Below are 14,694 nucleotides of genomic sequence, written 5' to 3'. Positions count from 1 at the left end.
TACATATCTGCTATTTCTTGCAGAATCACTCCCAAGTGGCAGAGTGACTCAGAAAAGCAGAAGGCTGGCATTTAAAAGTAATTTTCTGACATAGAAGCAAAAACCCCAAAAGACACTCATCAAGTAATGAGTGGCAAGGATTCTGTTCAGGTATTTTGGTGGGATCTCATGAGGACACTGCACTGATGCTGAGGGCAGGGCTGTTAAAGCATTATTTCTCTCTACAAATAACTGTAAGTATAATATACAAAGATGGGTAGTTGGGTAAAAGATATGGTACACACTGCAGCAGCTTCCTAGTCCAATAAATTGATCCATTCCCAGAGCAGAAGTTCCCTTGGAATCTCAAGGGAAGGGAAAAATATCCAGCTTATTTCCCTCTATCCAAAAGAACATTGCCAAGGTCTTTTTTTCTTGCTGGCTGCTCCAAACACGTTCAGTTTTTTTCAGGAGTGAGCACACATAGCTCAAATGTCATGTTTCACCAGCTCTTTGGATTATGCCACTGCTCTCAGCTTCCCTCTCTGTTTTCTGGCCGTATTCTGTCCTCTCCACAGTTTCATGAATAATGTCCAGCTCACACTCTTGGGCACCTGTTGCTTACAGGGTCACCAGGAGCTTCTCTCACTGCACCAGATGTGGAACACACTTCAAGAACAGTGCTGTTCAAATACTGGCCTGCCTTTGCCCAAAGGTCATTTCCTCTTTGATCAATTACAAAAAAAACCCCAAAAACAAAACCTTCTAACCATGTTGCTAATTCAGAGGAAAGACCTAATCTGAAAGTTTCTAGATTCCCCTTTCTACCATAAAAAAAAATATAAACATCCTCCACATTCCCCACCCTTTAATTACCTTTCCAGTTTCACCTTCTTCTCCCCTCTATACCAAATCGTGCTGGGCACTGACAGTATCTGTGCTCTGGAGCTGGAAAATCTTCTACTGGTCTACTCTTCTTATTCCATTTTCCACAGCTGAATGCTCTAGGAAGGACCCTACATGCTCTTTCATTCTCTGAAATACTTGACACAACTATGGAAGCTACTAGAATAAATATGGATCCTTTTCATTTTAATGTTTTGCAGCCACCACAGCAATCTGCTCTTAAAACACACGTGTAGCTGTCTTCTGTGTGTAAAGCTGTAAAATGATGATATCCTTATTATATTTGCTCTTTTGAGTATTTTTGCTCTTTTACCTCTATTTTCTCAGTATTGTCTCAGTATTGTCTTTTCTCAGTATTGCACAGTTTGAAAGCAATTGGTGCTAAATATGCAGGATAAAACAACTACATTTATTACAGCTATGAAGCATTTACATATTTTATGGCATCAATTTATGTAGGGAAAAAAAAGTGCAATTTCATAGGAAAAAAGTATAATTTTATCCTTAAGATGGCTGTTTAATGATTGCCTTATTATTATACATGGTAAAAAGATAAGTTGTTTCTCCAGGACCATTATCAGCCAGTACATGAGGGTACATAAATCATCAGTGCTCTCTGTATAGTGTGTTTTGCATTGTTTTACATAGTAAACTAAGTACTGATACACACAGGGATTTTTAGTTCAGCTGATGAATAAACAAAAGGACCCAGATGGCAAGCAAACTAAAAATTTGCTTTTATCTCAGGTGCATTAAGAGCACCCAAGTCCCTGCAATCTTTCTATTTCTTTTCCCAAAGTACACACGAAGAAATTAATTAATAAATCCCTAAATAAACTGATGAAACGTGAACTTATAAAAGCAGTTACCTAAGTCTAGTAGCTGACCTTTTAAGTGTAAAACAGAATTTTTGAGAAAAACACTTTTCATAGTTAAGACGGTGCTCTATAGTTCAACGTAGCATACAATTATTCTGCATTGTTTTTACAGGTTTCTCGCGTTCCTGTTTCCCCTGTGAGAGCAAGTCTGACACACCTGTATGGACAGACGCATACAATTATTCTGCATTTTTTTTACAGGTTTCTCGTGTTCCTGTTTCCCCTGTGAGAACAAGTCTGACACACCTGTATGGACAGACTCTCCTCACCTGGAGCCTTGCAGGCGGTTCGCAGCTGCTCCAGGCGATGGCGCAGCGCTCTCAGCCTTCGCAGGAGTTGTGTGCTGCAGAGGGAACATACGCTATTACACACTCGAGAAATGTCTTACTAGGAAGTAAAGAAACAGCAACACAACTCCAAAACACCCCCCCACACCCCCAAGTAAACCCCCACCAAATCCTCTTATTTTTTCCTAAAAAAAAACAACCCACAGGGGATTTAACTTTTTCATGGATGCAATAAGGAAAAGCACAAACCTAGCACAGACTGCCCAGTCAATTACTGGGAAGGAGTTTGGACACTTCTTGAAGGCTTATATTGGTAAATACCATGGAATGCATGCTCCAGTGCTTTCCTCCAGTTACAAACATCTAAGAAAAAAAAATAATATTAGTAGAAATTAGTTGAGGCTACAGATATCTGAAATGTAATTAGATTACATTCATTAATGTAAACATAGTAAATTATCATACAAGCCCTTTTTTTTCCTATGAAAATAAGTATTCCTTTTTTGGGATGCTGAATTGATGTTTCCAGGACAACAGAGGCTTCCATCTGAAACATGCCTGACTGTGATTTTTTTCCAAAGAATCAGAGGACACTTTCAATCAAAAATATAAACTGAGGGAAACAATTTTGTTTCAAACTAGGCAGGTAAAACTATAAATGACAAATATCGTTGTGGTTACATTCTACAATTGCTAGTACAGTGGTAGTTTTGGATGTAGTGGAACAGACTTCAGAGAGAGAAAATACAGCTGAGGGAGGCTGATGAACTCAGACCACAACATCCTTCCAGTAAAGTCTTCTTTCATTTCTTCAAGCTATTAAGCAATTCTGTATTTTCTAAACTATTGCAGAGGAGACACACCTTAAACTGGAAACAGAAATTGCCCAACCAGTTACACACTGGTTTCTTTCTATTTGCTTGAAACAAAGGGAATAATAGGTGGAATAAATGAGGATGGTTTTCACACAACCTAGCTTCCTCAACTTGCCACAGAGCAAAGTTCAAGTCATATAATAGAAAATTCAAAGGATGGTAACTCTCTGCTTATCAAATGTTAAAGGTTCATGGGCAGTTAGCTATAAATGAAGATATGTTTTAGATACACTCACTTGTGAACAGCTATGCAGGATATATCGTTACATTAACTCTATTAACTGTCTTTGTAAAGCATCAATGAAAGCAGAATATTTTTCTTCCACAGACTTACTACATCTGAAATTGCTCCAAGGAAAGGATCAAGAGAAGAGCTAGTTCCTATTTTTAGCTGTCACAGCTAGAAGGAGGCTGCTCACAGAGTTGGAGTAATAACAAAATTAAACCTTACTAATCAGCCCACTACCTGCTATGGCTAAGTAGGGGTATTAATACTGCAGGGTTGTTTGCTTGGCTTTTAAAAATTTCTTTTTATTTTTTAAGAGTTCATATTTTGTTTCTGATACAAGGTGTGTTTGTGTACAAAAAAAAAGGAAAGAGGGAAGAAAACATAAAGCCAGGTCATGTGGATAGTGCAGATAGCAACTGGGAAACATTAGAATCCATTACACTACCATGCAACCAAGTATGGAACATACTACTGTACCTGGAGCAAATTGTGGTGGTCAGAAATGAAATCAGTATCTATTTCCTTTACAGACTGCAGCATAAAGTGTTGTGCAGTTCAGCTAAGACATCTGATGGTTTTACAGTCACTTTTCTCTGAAACAAGGTATGTTTTACCTGTCTAGCTCACACCAAAAACTTTAATTACTGTATGAAGAATATTGGAGTGTTGCCCCCATCTCCCTTCCTTGTTGCATTGCCATACTTTCTTTTATCTGTTTTGTGAAGAAGAAAAAAGCCCAGTAGACAAAGAATTTCACTTAGCTCTTTGAAACTGATTATACTTAATTTCAACAAACGAACTGTAGCTACAGCAATACCCTGTGCTGTACTATTCCTTAAGGAATGCAGGTTATACCTGTGGCACTACCAGCCAGACAGCTGTGAAGATTTCTAAAAGCAGATAGCAAGGTCAAACACGTTGGTTCTCTATTGAGGGAATCCATCTATGACTTTGCTGTTTACTGTAGAGGGTGTACACCGATGCCCTTGACACCTACTAAGAAGTGACACGCTCAGCAGTATATCCTCAAACACAAACTTCCCTGTAACACCCTGTTTTGTGTAGTGGAAACACCTCTTCTGTGAACTAATAAAAATACAGGAACTTGAGCAGAGACATGCCCAGTTCTTAAACCTTTTTTCTTAAGAAGAGAGAGAATTTTCAAAAAACATGTACATATACACAACCACTGCAAACTTTACTGTATTAATTCCATGCCTCCCTGAAGTCAGTATAAAACATTCACCTAACTTCAAACTAATCTTTTTTCATCTACTAGTGTAAGATGGAAATTATGGCCAAGAGTTTGTCAATGAGGCAATGGCTAGAACTGCAAGTCATTGTAAATAGGATTGTGCTGCAGATTTCTGCTTTAGGGAGTAAAGTGGATACTGAAGTCTTGAAGAAGAATTAATTTTTTCTGACCGTAGGACATTTCATTCAAAGCATTTGCCAAGAGAAAAATTAAACACAGTAATGGCAGCATAATGCTAAAATATTTAATAATGCTAACAGCATGGGCAACATACTGCTAACAGTCTTCAAAAAATATTTAGGCTTTACTGAATTATAAAAGAAGTCACAGCAGAAGGGAAAGATGCATTATTAAATGAAACAGTTTTAACAGCTTAATTAAAAAACATGTTTCCTTTTCTTTTAATGTAGTGAACTGGTGATTTATTAGCAGTAGATGACTGCTTTTCTTTGGCAAACTGATAAGAGTTTTCTGTTACTACCAGGGATCAGGACTTTTTGCATCTACTTCCTTGTTTGTGCAGCAACAGCATTAGATAAGGCATGATGTTTATTAGTTACCTGCCTATTGGAAATATATTTAATTAAATTAAAGAAGTGACAACCAACAGGAAATGAAGAATGTGATAATTTTGCTAAAGTTGAAAGCTTAAATGTATTTATTTACATGCAAGAAGTTTTTCAGACTCGTGTGGCTTTCTGACCTCTCAGATAATACAGAACTTTGCAATGAAAAATTCATAGTGTCCAATACTGAAACATGAAGGGAAAGAACTCCAGCTTTTCACTAATATTATGCTGTTGACAATCTCTGTTATAATCTAGTGGGGATGTGAGTGTTCCTCATTTACAACTCACACCATGCACCAGCACTTTCTGAAGATAAAATACAGTTCTGTGCAAAAGGCTGATGCAGCCCTTGTGGTCACAGTCTACCTCTGGAGTACCAGACCAGACTGGTTTCATGCCAAATACTGTAAAATGAGTAAAATGATAGAAAATGGCTTGAAAACCAAAGAGTTCTACAGAACTGGAACTGCAAAGTGCGATGCAGGCAGCTCTGCCTTGGGACTGGCATGATTTAATGTTTTAGGATTTTGACAGGATTGCTACAGAGCTCTGGTCCCCATAGTCTATTTTTGGTGCTGTATCCTAATGACTTATCCTCTAGAGCCTCTAGATTCTCAGTTTACCATCATTTGGTAACAGCAATGTCTATGCAGAATTCCCACGCCTTTCAGCAGGGAAATCTGATTATAAAATCAATGTCTGTAGTAAAAGTCCCAAGTTCAAGAGCTATCATCTCCTCCCCCTGGTTCAGCAACACTTGGGTGAAGTCAGCAAATCTAGCTGAGGGAGAGCTAAGGGAGTTTGAACTTACAGAAATGATGTCTTCTAATTACTCAAAAAACACACAAATGAAAAAAAGCTGTTTCACAGCTTCTGCCTGGACTGGCACTATCACAGTCTGCCAGGCCACAGGAATCACTGTGATTTATAGTGCTTAGCATTAAAAACTGCCAGACCACTTCAAGTTTGGAATTACAGAACATGAACAAATAATTTTACCATTTACTTGCAAAGAAACAACCAGATGAACAGAATTTCAGTAACAGAACAGCCTTCACTCAAAACAAAAGACATCCAGATAGAAGTGGGTAAGAGCCTCCCATAATATTATTAGCAGATATGGCCCTTATTTTTCTGCAGCAGCATAATTTAAAGAGAGCTTTCAGTGGAATGGACCCTACCAACCAAAATAATGTTAACTTGTTAACAAATTCAAAGAAAAACTGCAAATATTTTTATGTGAATCTGTTTAAAGATAATGCATGCTTATGTTTACAGTTCAAATTTGTGCTTCATTTTTTTTAATGGAAAGACAATTTAAAGTACTTTTGTTATTTATGAATATAATGACTTCTTGAAATGTTTACAGTCTATGTGTCTTAACTGTTGCTAGTAAGGCTCTGCCTTTTTTCCATCCATGATGCATTTATTACAATCCATCAGCATAAATAAAACACAGCAGAAGAGGACAGAGGGAGAAGAAAGGCAAACATTGAAAGCAAGGCCTCTTCTGCTTAATTTCTTAGTTTAACCACCAGCCTAACTATATTCTGATCTATTCATTTGACATGTAACTTCCTAGAACACAGTGCTGGTCTACCAATAAACAGTAGTAATAGAGAAATACATTAGGCCAAGAAAAAGTTAAATTTTTCTGATGTGTTTGTTTTGATTGGTGAGACAGAAAGAGATTTGGCAAGAAGCAAACATGTGCCAACAAGTAAAAAAAGAAACAATTTTCAATAGAAAATAGGGAGGAGGATGTGAGAGGCAGCAAGCAAGCAATATCAGAGTCTAGAAGTATTCTATATTGAATATTTCAAGTTGAAGTGAGTGATTTTTCTACTGCTCAACAGCCAGTAAAACTGGAAGCACATCTATTTGAATTTAAACAGATGCTCACAAGTACTTTTTAAATCTTATGGAGAGGTGATCACAAAAGTGACTTGCTTTATCTTAAAAACATTGCATGATGAAGTTATTTACACAGACCCTTTAGGGAATGTTATACACATTCAAATCTTGGCCATGAGCAGCAGAAATGGTATTGCCAGCCAGGACAGGAGCACAACTGCCAGCCCAGCACCCCAGCCCTGGCTGTCACTGCTGCTGCTGCGCAGCCAGGGCTGTCCATGGGGCTCCACACACAGAGCCACCAGCCCGGACCCTCCAGGGGCTTGGACACAGCTGGGCAGTGCCACAACCCCTGAACAGAGGCCACGGAGCCAGCCTGGCACACCAGGCCAAACCTTGGAAGTCTCAAAGGTGAAAACCAACACCAAACCAAACCCTTTGTCATGCCCCTGTTGCTAAGAGATGAGGGTTTATTTAAATTAATTTGGTAACTCGGCACTGAAGGCCAGCACTGGCCTATATCCTGATACCCAGACAAACTGTCTCTAGGGCTCCCAACTAGTGCTCTGCCACCCCCACTCCTACACCTTGCTCACATGGCCCTCAGTCCTCACACAGGCACCGTGGTGATGCTGCAGGACATCTCTCATTTGTTAGGGTGAAATCTGTCCCAGGCAGGCCCCAGGCTCCCCATGCTGTGAGGAGCTCTCCCATGTTCTGGGCGAGCCTTGAAAGGCAACCCCTCCCCAGTAATGGCTCTGGCTAGAACGTGTGCACAACAAAATTATCTGAAAGCAAACGCTAATTAAACAAAACCCCTTGTTCATCTGGGCAAGGTCCAGCATAAATAGGGTTGGCACAGCCTTGGTGAGGGTGTGTGATCTTTGGCCAGGGCGAGGCACACAGGCGAAGGCGCTTTGGATGCGGTGTCAGCTCATGGCTTCGCAGGGGCCATTACTGCGACGGCTGCTTCCTGATGGAGAGAGCTTTGGGCAAAAAGCTGCCTGCTCCTGGTTCACATCAGTATCTGAAGGGCAACACTCACCAACCCCAGTGCCCAGGCCAAGCCAGCAATATTGCTTTTATTTCTATTTCAGTTACACTTTTTACAGGATTTCATTGTCTGTGTGCTCCTGTATGGCATGTGGGTGTGCTGGTCAGCAAAGGCTTCATACAGCAAAGGAAAACTGTGCCATGTTTGTTTAACCTGAAAGCTCTTTCAGAAGTGTCCAACACCAAATATTGGCTGGATTCAGTGAATCATTCCCATTACTCATTTGTGTTCCACAGCTAGTATTAGGGACAGTCACCCTCTGCACTAAGGCAGACAACAACTGCAGGATGAACCATTTCCTTCAACAGTTGCATCAGCCCCCTCTGTAAGTTCCTATTTTCTGCAGAAAGCCACCACTGAAGTAACCAGACATTGCAGAACTACACTAATAGCACCTTGTGGCAGAGAAATGCAAGGGGTCAGAAGAAGAAATGCTGACACTGGGGCTATCACATGCAAAGAAAAAGAAACCTCAATCCAGCTCTCTGATAACTACACCACCACAAGTTCTGCAGTTTTAAGGCCTTGAACTACTACTGTAATAACAAAAATTAGCAATTCATTGTATAGACACTGCAAAAAGCAGCCTTCTATTCTTCTGTTCTTCCAGAAAGCTATTTACATATAGACTACATAGAAAAATTTAGAGAAGCATGACCATAGATTCTAATGATAAGATTTCTAACAGTGATTAGAACTATTAAAACACATTTCTAACAGTTTCTAACCTATACTGGAAACTCTAACAAACTAATGACTATTTTTATTAAACTTCATAATTAATATGAAATTTTGAAGTTATATAGTTCCATGTAAATGTACTAGCTAGGGTGAGAAAAGACAGTGATTGTTAAAAAAGGCCAACATCAACCAAATCAAACCCAGGAACAGAATGGAGTAGGAGGTAAAGAGAGCAAATAAAATAGAGAGAAATAAGAAAGTTGTTAAATTATTTCAATAGCCTCTAAATTGTTCATGGAATTAAAACTCATGGGTTTGCATGATCAGGGAAGCCTTACAGTTCTCATAAACATCAGCCCATAAAATTCAACCACTTTTTGTAGAACAAGGAAATAACTTGTATATTGCTATACAGATTTATGTTGAGTAGCTGACTGAGGAGATACAGTAATTGTGTGTATGCTACTTTTAAGAAAAAACCCTCTATGCAAGAAACAGATTTTTAGGGACAGTCAGAGAAGACACAAAACCCTAAGAACTTTAACAATATTTTTAATCTTTTTGAACTGCCCAATCTTTTTTCTTATTTCTTATATTGTGTGAAAACCCTCCCCAAAAATCTGTATTAAGAAAGAAAAACAGAACAGTTTACAAAGCAAAACAGTTTTATTACCAGAGCTGTTGTGCTTCAGGACATGATAAAAATCAACAACCTGTGACTGACAGCAGTCACACTGCTTAATGTGCTACTGGAAACATCATTGAAATGTGGCTAAATGCAAAAATTTACTAAAATTTACTTACACTTATTTTCCCAATGTTAACAGGTACTTAGGTCATAGTATTTGCAGCCAATAAAAGTGACTTACTGAAGAACAATTAATGCACCTATTCAGAGCATGGCACTTTGTTTTTGCTACAGTCCAGCAGAAATATGGAAATACAGAGAAAGATTTTTAAATATTTTCTGTTTTAAAATGCTCAAAACTTGTATTCCTCAGAGTTCTGTATTTCAATCTTCTTGTATTGTTATTCAATCTTCTTGTAATGTTATTTCTTAAATGCAAGCTAAGGACTTATTCTGAAGACTAGTAGCTCCTCTCACTCTAAAACATAAATGCTGCTGAGTCATCCTTACTAGATAAACAAATATTTATGCAACATTTAGATTATTTTTTTCTCAGCTGAAGAAAACATACAGCTTCTGAAGCCAATCTACTTGGAATTCAGGAGACAGCTTTTCTAAATAAAGTCTGTCTTTGTTGCAGCAGAATTACCTAAAGCACTTGACTATTACTCATTTAAGGGGACTTTCCCCAGCTAGCAGTTTTTTCACTTTTGCTTTTTTCCTCACAGAAAGGATTATGAATTCTGACCATCCATTATAAGAGAATTTGTGGAATAGATTGAGAAACTGCTTGGAGAGGGCACATACAGAAAATATCTAGAAGAAGACTGTTCTGCCATTGGATGCACTTATTGTCTCATCATTTTACTGTGAACCTGCCCATTACATTCTTTCCCTGGCCAACCCATAAGCAAACACACAGAAGCTTAAAGAGGAATTGTCTCTTCATATAATCATTCCTAATTTTAATCTGTTAGTTTATCTTTCATAAGAGATATATTCCTAATAGCATGTAGAAATCTTTAAAAATATTGTTAATTATGCAGTAAATTGCAGCTTGCACTTGAACTATGTTGCACAAAAAGAAGAAATTAACAGTGTGTAGTTTTGGATAATGCAGATTTTCTAATTCTAGTAATTTCAAAAAAATTTAATCGTGAAAAATATTTAAATACAGAAGAAATTACCTGATTTTCACTTCCCTTCTAGCCATGCTTAACTCTTTTGTTTTGAGGTTCTAAATATGCTGTCTTAAATAGCCTATTGGACTCCTCAGTGGCTAAGTTTCAGTATTTGCAGCACAACATTAGTTTTGACTTAATCTGTCCCCATATCTAACACAGACGAGGAATGCAAGTGTACTGTATGACCACATATGCTGCCGTACAAAGACATCCTCTGGCTATGACTTTGGTCTCTATATAACACTGAAATACAGAACAGAAAGGAAGGAGACCAGGAATCCCAATTTAGAAAGGTTTTTGAATTTACAGTAAATGTATAAATTTTGATTTTATTTTACTAAAAATTAGTAAAATCGCAAAACTAATGTATTTTGAAACAAATCCTGAAATTCTACAAAAACTATGAAGGCATTTTTGATCCATAATTACCATCTGAATACTCAAAAATCTACATCAAATGCTTATTGAAAATTAATATTTTGATTCAGCTTTTTGGACTATGTGGATGCTGTATGCCAGCTTCTAAAGCAACATGAAACTCCTCATCCAGAGTCTAAAAAAAATGTAGGGAGACCCTAAAAATGTAGCAGAAGCATTTCCGCACACTGATTTCAGTAGTCAAGTTTGTGCAGAAATGATTCCACTAGATTCATAGGGTACCTTTTTCAGGCAACAGAAACTTCTCACTTCGTAAGCTTTTTGACCTTTTCCAGCTCTTCTATAGGCTGCCACTGCTGATTGATTGTTACCAGCTGGAAGAAATGGAAAATATGAAAGTTAGTAAAATCCTAGTGAGCATTTACTCCACTCCCATATCAAACATCATCTTATTGATGAAGAAGTTCTAGTGGCTTTAATATGCAACAGATGACATAATAATCTGTTGAACAAAATCACTTGGATATTAATTAAGTAATCATGCCAAATAATGTTACTTTTCCTTATCCTAAGTGCGCTAATAAATTAAGATGTTTTTCCTCCAGGCTACAGTACTCAAATATTCTTACTCAATTCTGTATTCAGGAACAAGGTAAACAGCACTTCCTCTATACTCCAAGTTTCCACTATTATCAATGGAATTGAGTAAATGGATGTTTGGGGTGGGAATGGACACAGGACAACAACCAGAAGTACAGTATGAATTTAAGATCAGACCTACAGTGTAAGAGATCCCTGTCATTAAGAAATAGAATGAAGACATAAAGTAATGAATGAAGCATTTGTTTCCACATTTAACTAGATACACATCAACTTTACACTTGTTCATATTTTTCTAGTTCTTACACATTGAAAGAAGTGATCCATTGTGCTGGAAATTTATGCTATTTATACATATATTATATATACAAATTACCTTCTGAGGTTTGGCAGGATCAATAGTTTCCCATGGTTCTGAACTGCCAATCTTGTGAATGCTTTAAAAGAAGATAAAACAGGTATTATGTTTTAAGGTGTGTCCTTAAGCACATTTTCATATGAGCAGCCTATTGTCAGTAGAGCTTTTCACTTTAGTAAGGAGCTCCCTAAACCACAAGTTTACAGGTTTGGGCACTGTATGTTAAATCTGGACAGGAGACAATGATGGGTTGCTTTATTTGCAGCTCCCAAAGCAACAAGCAAGCCAGCACTGTTCACATATCCTTGTAAGGGAAGCAAGCTGAAAACTCAAAACTGAATAAAGACACAAAGTAAGAGGACTTTCCCCCCGACAGTTAAAATGCCTACTCCAATCACTTTAAAATACATAAACTCCCAAAAGCTTTAAGAGTATAAGATTTGGCTCCAATTACCAGCCAAGCCACTAGAATACTATCTTAAGTTAATACTATGAAACACTGTTCTTTTATATAAAAATCGATAGCCTAGGTGCAATCTCATCTATGTGCATCTCTTCTACCTATGTGATTGTATGAAATTCTTAATTAGAACATTTAATACTTCTTATACCTAAAGCAAAGAAAAATGTAATTATTAAATCAAAAGTTAGAAAATAACTTGGACTACACTCCAAATTAATTGATTTCCTCACTATTTACAACCTGCAGATACTTTTAGTCATTACCACTACTCCCAGTACTCTGTAATATGTGCCTGCATCCTTTCTGGTTTTGTTTTTTATGTGTTTAAGACATGATAGTCAAATACTCGGTTGAATAAAACAAATTAGGGTAAGCTCCAAGCAGTAAGTTTTTGCTTACATCACATCAGATTTGCTGAATAGGGAATAGACACAAAAAGAGAATGCCCCAACTGCTGCCAAGGACAATATTCCGGCCAGGGGAATGAGCTGAAAGATAAAATAGAGAAAAGAGGTGATCTTCTGTGCCAGCTACAGACCCACGAGTAGGGGGAGCAAGGGTTACACAGAACTAGGGAGGAATCACCTGTTCCTGTACATTACCTCCATATTACTCTTTACACCACTTCACTTTTAATATGCAAATTTCACTTTTACCTCTATATTACCCTCCTCCACACCTCACTTTTAACACGAACTTTACGAGTTCCCATTTCCTCGGGAAATCAAGTGGCAGCCCCGGTGCAGCCGCCCGAGCCCCCGCATCCCTCCTCTCGGGCGGGTAGCCACGGCGCCGACCCCTGGGGCAATCTCACCTCTTTTCGCGTTCTCAGCGTGTGCAGGATGCCCCTGTTCATGCTGGCGGCTGCTCCGGCGCTCCCGGCGGCTCCGGTGCTCCGGCTGAGGCGGCGGCGGCCGGGCCCGCCCCGCGCTCCTGGAGCCCCGCGCCCTCAGGCGGGACAGCGCCCCCCGCAGGTGCCGCGGGGAGCGGCCGGACAGAGCGGCCCGGGGTGCGCCAACGCTTCTCTCTCCGTGACTGCAGCACTCAAACCTGGCTTCTCCCCCTCCTTCGTCTTCTTGTCTGTCCCCTTCTCCAGGCAGCTGCCCAAAGAACAGGTATCAGGGCAAACGCCCAGGTGATGACACAGCCTGCCTCTTCAGAGCTCGGAGAGGTGCCTACAGTGACCAAGAGGAGCCCAGTGTCACCATGTCCCCTTGTGCTGCAGCAAAAGCTCAACCCAGGCTCACCTTCTCATCACTCTCTTGTGTTCCCACAGCTCCTATCACGTCCCAATATCCCTCTCTGAGAAAAACTACCAGGGCAGGCTGGAAGTGAGAGCAGGTGACTCCTGTACATTTGTTTCTCCCTTTCTCTCTTGCCCACTGGAAAGCAGTGAGAGGAAGGAGAGGTTACCTTTCCTGCATGTTCTGCTCGCTCCCTACAGCAAGGAACAGACACGACAGGGCACAATCAGCTCAGCTGCTCCTTCTAGAGAGCAAGCGTGGAAATTAAGCAGCAGCATCTTTGGGGCAGAGGAGCTGGCAGCATGTTACTGTAACAAGAAGTTGTGACTGTAACAACTTGGACGTCCAGCAATTCCAATGCAAACTCTCAAACACTGGGAAACAAAACAGAGTTTTCATGTTTTCTCAGCACTGCTGCTGAGAAACCTTTGTGTATTTGGGAAGATCACGAGCACTGTCTATTTGTTGCTACCAGTAAAGCTACAGGATAGTCCTTTCTATAAATTGGTGATGAAAGCCACCAAAGCTGTAGGGCAGTTGTTTGTATCTGAACTCTTTCCTAGGTTTCAACAGTGTCCACTACTGCCTTTTGCCTTCCTCAGTCACCAACTGCCTTGGAACTTCCTTTTCTGATCCATCTCACTATAAACCACACTCAGTGCAGTCCCTAGTGTGCCTGTTATGAGAGAGAAATATTTGTTAATAGGCTTATAACTTCTGAACCTTGGCTAAATAAGGAACTGTCTTTGAGAGTGGTGTATTTTGTTCCCAATCATTTTCACTGGGAAAAAGAAAAGATAACAACAACAACAAAAAAACCCTCCCTACTCTAGTAAGTTAAAATGCACACTTACATACATGTAATACCAATTTCCTTAGAAGCGTCTGTGTATTTTAGAAAGCAACCTACAAAAATGTATTGACAAGGAATGGCTGGGTGGAGAAAACAATTCTGCAGAAATTGTCATTACGCAAACTCCCTTTTCTCAAGAAGAAATTATAGTTTGAATTGATTACATACTTGATATCTGCTTACTCAATCCAAATGTTTGCACAGTGAGCAGTAACTAATCTAAAATTAATCCCAAAACCCCTGACTTCCAAACCTACACCAAGGAGTTAAGCACTGACAGCCCTTTCACTGCCACTGTATTTTGGAATCTGCTTGCAAGAAAGTAAGCCTGTATATAGGCACATATAAAACACCTTACATTTTATATAGAGTGGGACTTCCTATTTAATTTCCTGAAAGCTTTTCTACTTCTTACATTT

The 14,694-nt window shown here is 39.1% G+C and overlaps 1 protein-coding gene and 1 non-coding gene across 2 annotated transcripts; both read right to left on the bottom strand.

The window, feature by feature from the left end:
- Positions 1 to 9,214: 9,214 nt before the first annotated feature.
- Positions 9,215 to 13,548, bottom strand: C10H15orf48 (chromosome 10 C15orf48 homolog). The gene is made up of 4 exons (XM_032750302.3): positions 12,993 to 13,548; positions 12,578 to 12,666; positions 11,734 to 11,794; positions 9,215 to 11,131 (listed from the first exon to the last, which is right to left on the bottom strand). Exons 1-4 carry the CDS (start codon positions 13,032 to 13,034, stop codon positions 11,063 to 11,065), a joined length of 261 nt encoding a protein of 86 aa, XP_032606193.2. The 5' UTR covers positions 13,035 to 13,548; the 3' UTR covers positions 9,215 to 11,062.
- Positions 10,956 to 11,025, bottom strand: MIR147 (microRNA mir-147). Its single transcript, NR_049144.1, has one exon. It is a non-coding gene; the product is annotated as a microRNA mir-147 (primary transcript).
- Positions 13,549 to 14,694: the final 1,146 nt, after the last annotated feature.

Source organism: Taeniopygia guttata, chromosome 10 (genome assembly GCF_048771995.1).
Source record: "Taeniopygia guttata chromosome 10, bTaeGut7.mat, whole genome shotgun sequence".
NCBI classification, from domain to species: Eukaryota; Metazoa; Chordata; class Aves; order Passeriformes; family Estrildidae; genus Taeniopygia; species Taeniopygia guttata.
Note: the sequence above shows the minus strand (reverse complement) of the source record. Positions and strands in the feature narration are given on the sequence as shown.

What these genes read in the sequence shown, in the direction of transcription:
- C10H15orf48 (XM_032750302.3), bottom strand. Translation starts at nt 13,034, where the DNA reads ATGAACAGGGGCATCCTGCACACGCTGAGAACGCGAAAAGAG. An exon ending in CGCTGAGAACGCGAAAAGAG is followed by an intron (nt 12,667 to 12,992) that starts GTGAGATTGCCC and finishes TTTATCTTTCAG; the next exon opens with CTCATTCCCCTGGCCGGAAT. An exon ending in ATCCTGCCAAACCTCAGAAG is followed by an intron (nt 11,132 to 11,733) that starts GTAATTTGTATA and finishes CATTTCTTCCAG; the next exon opens with CTGGTAACAATCAATCAGCA.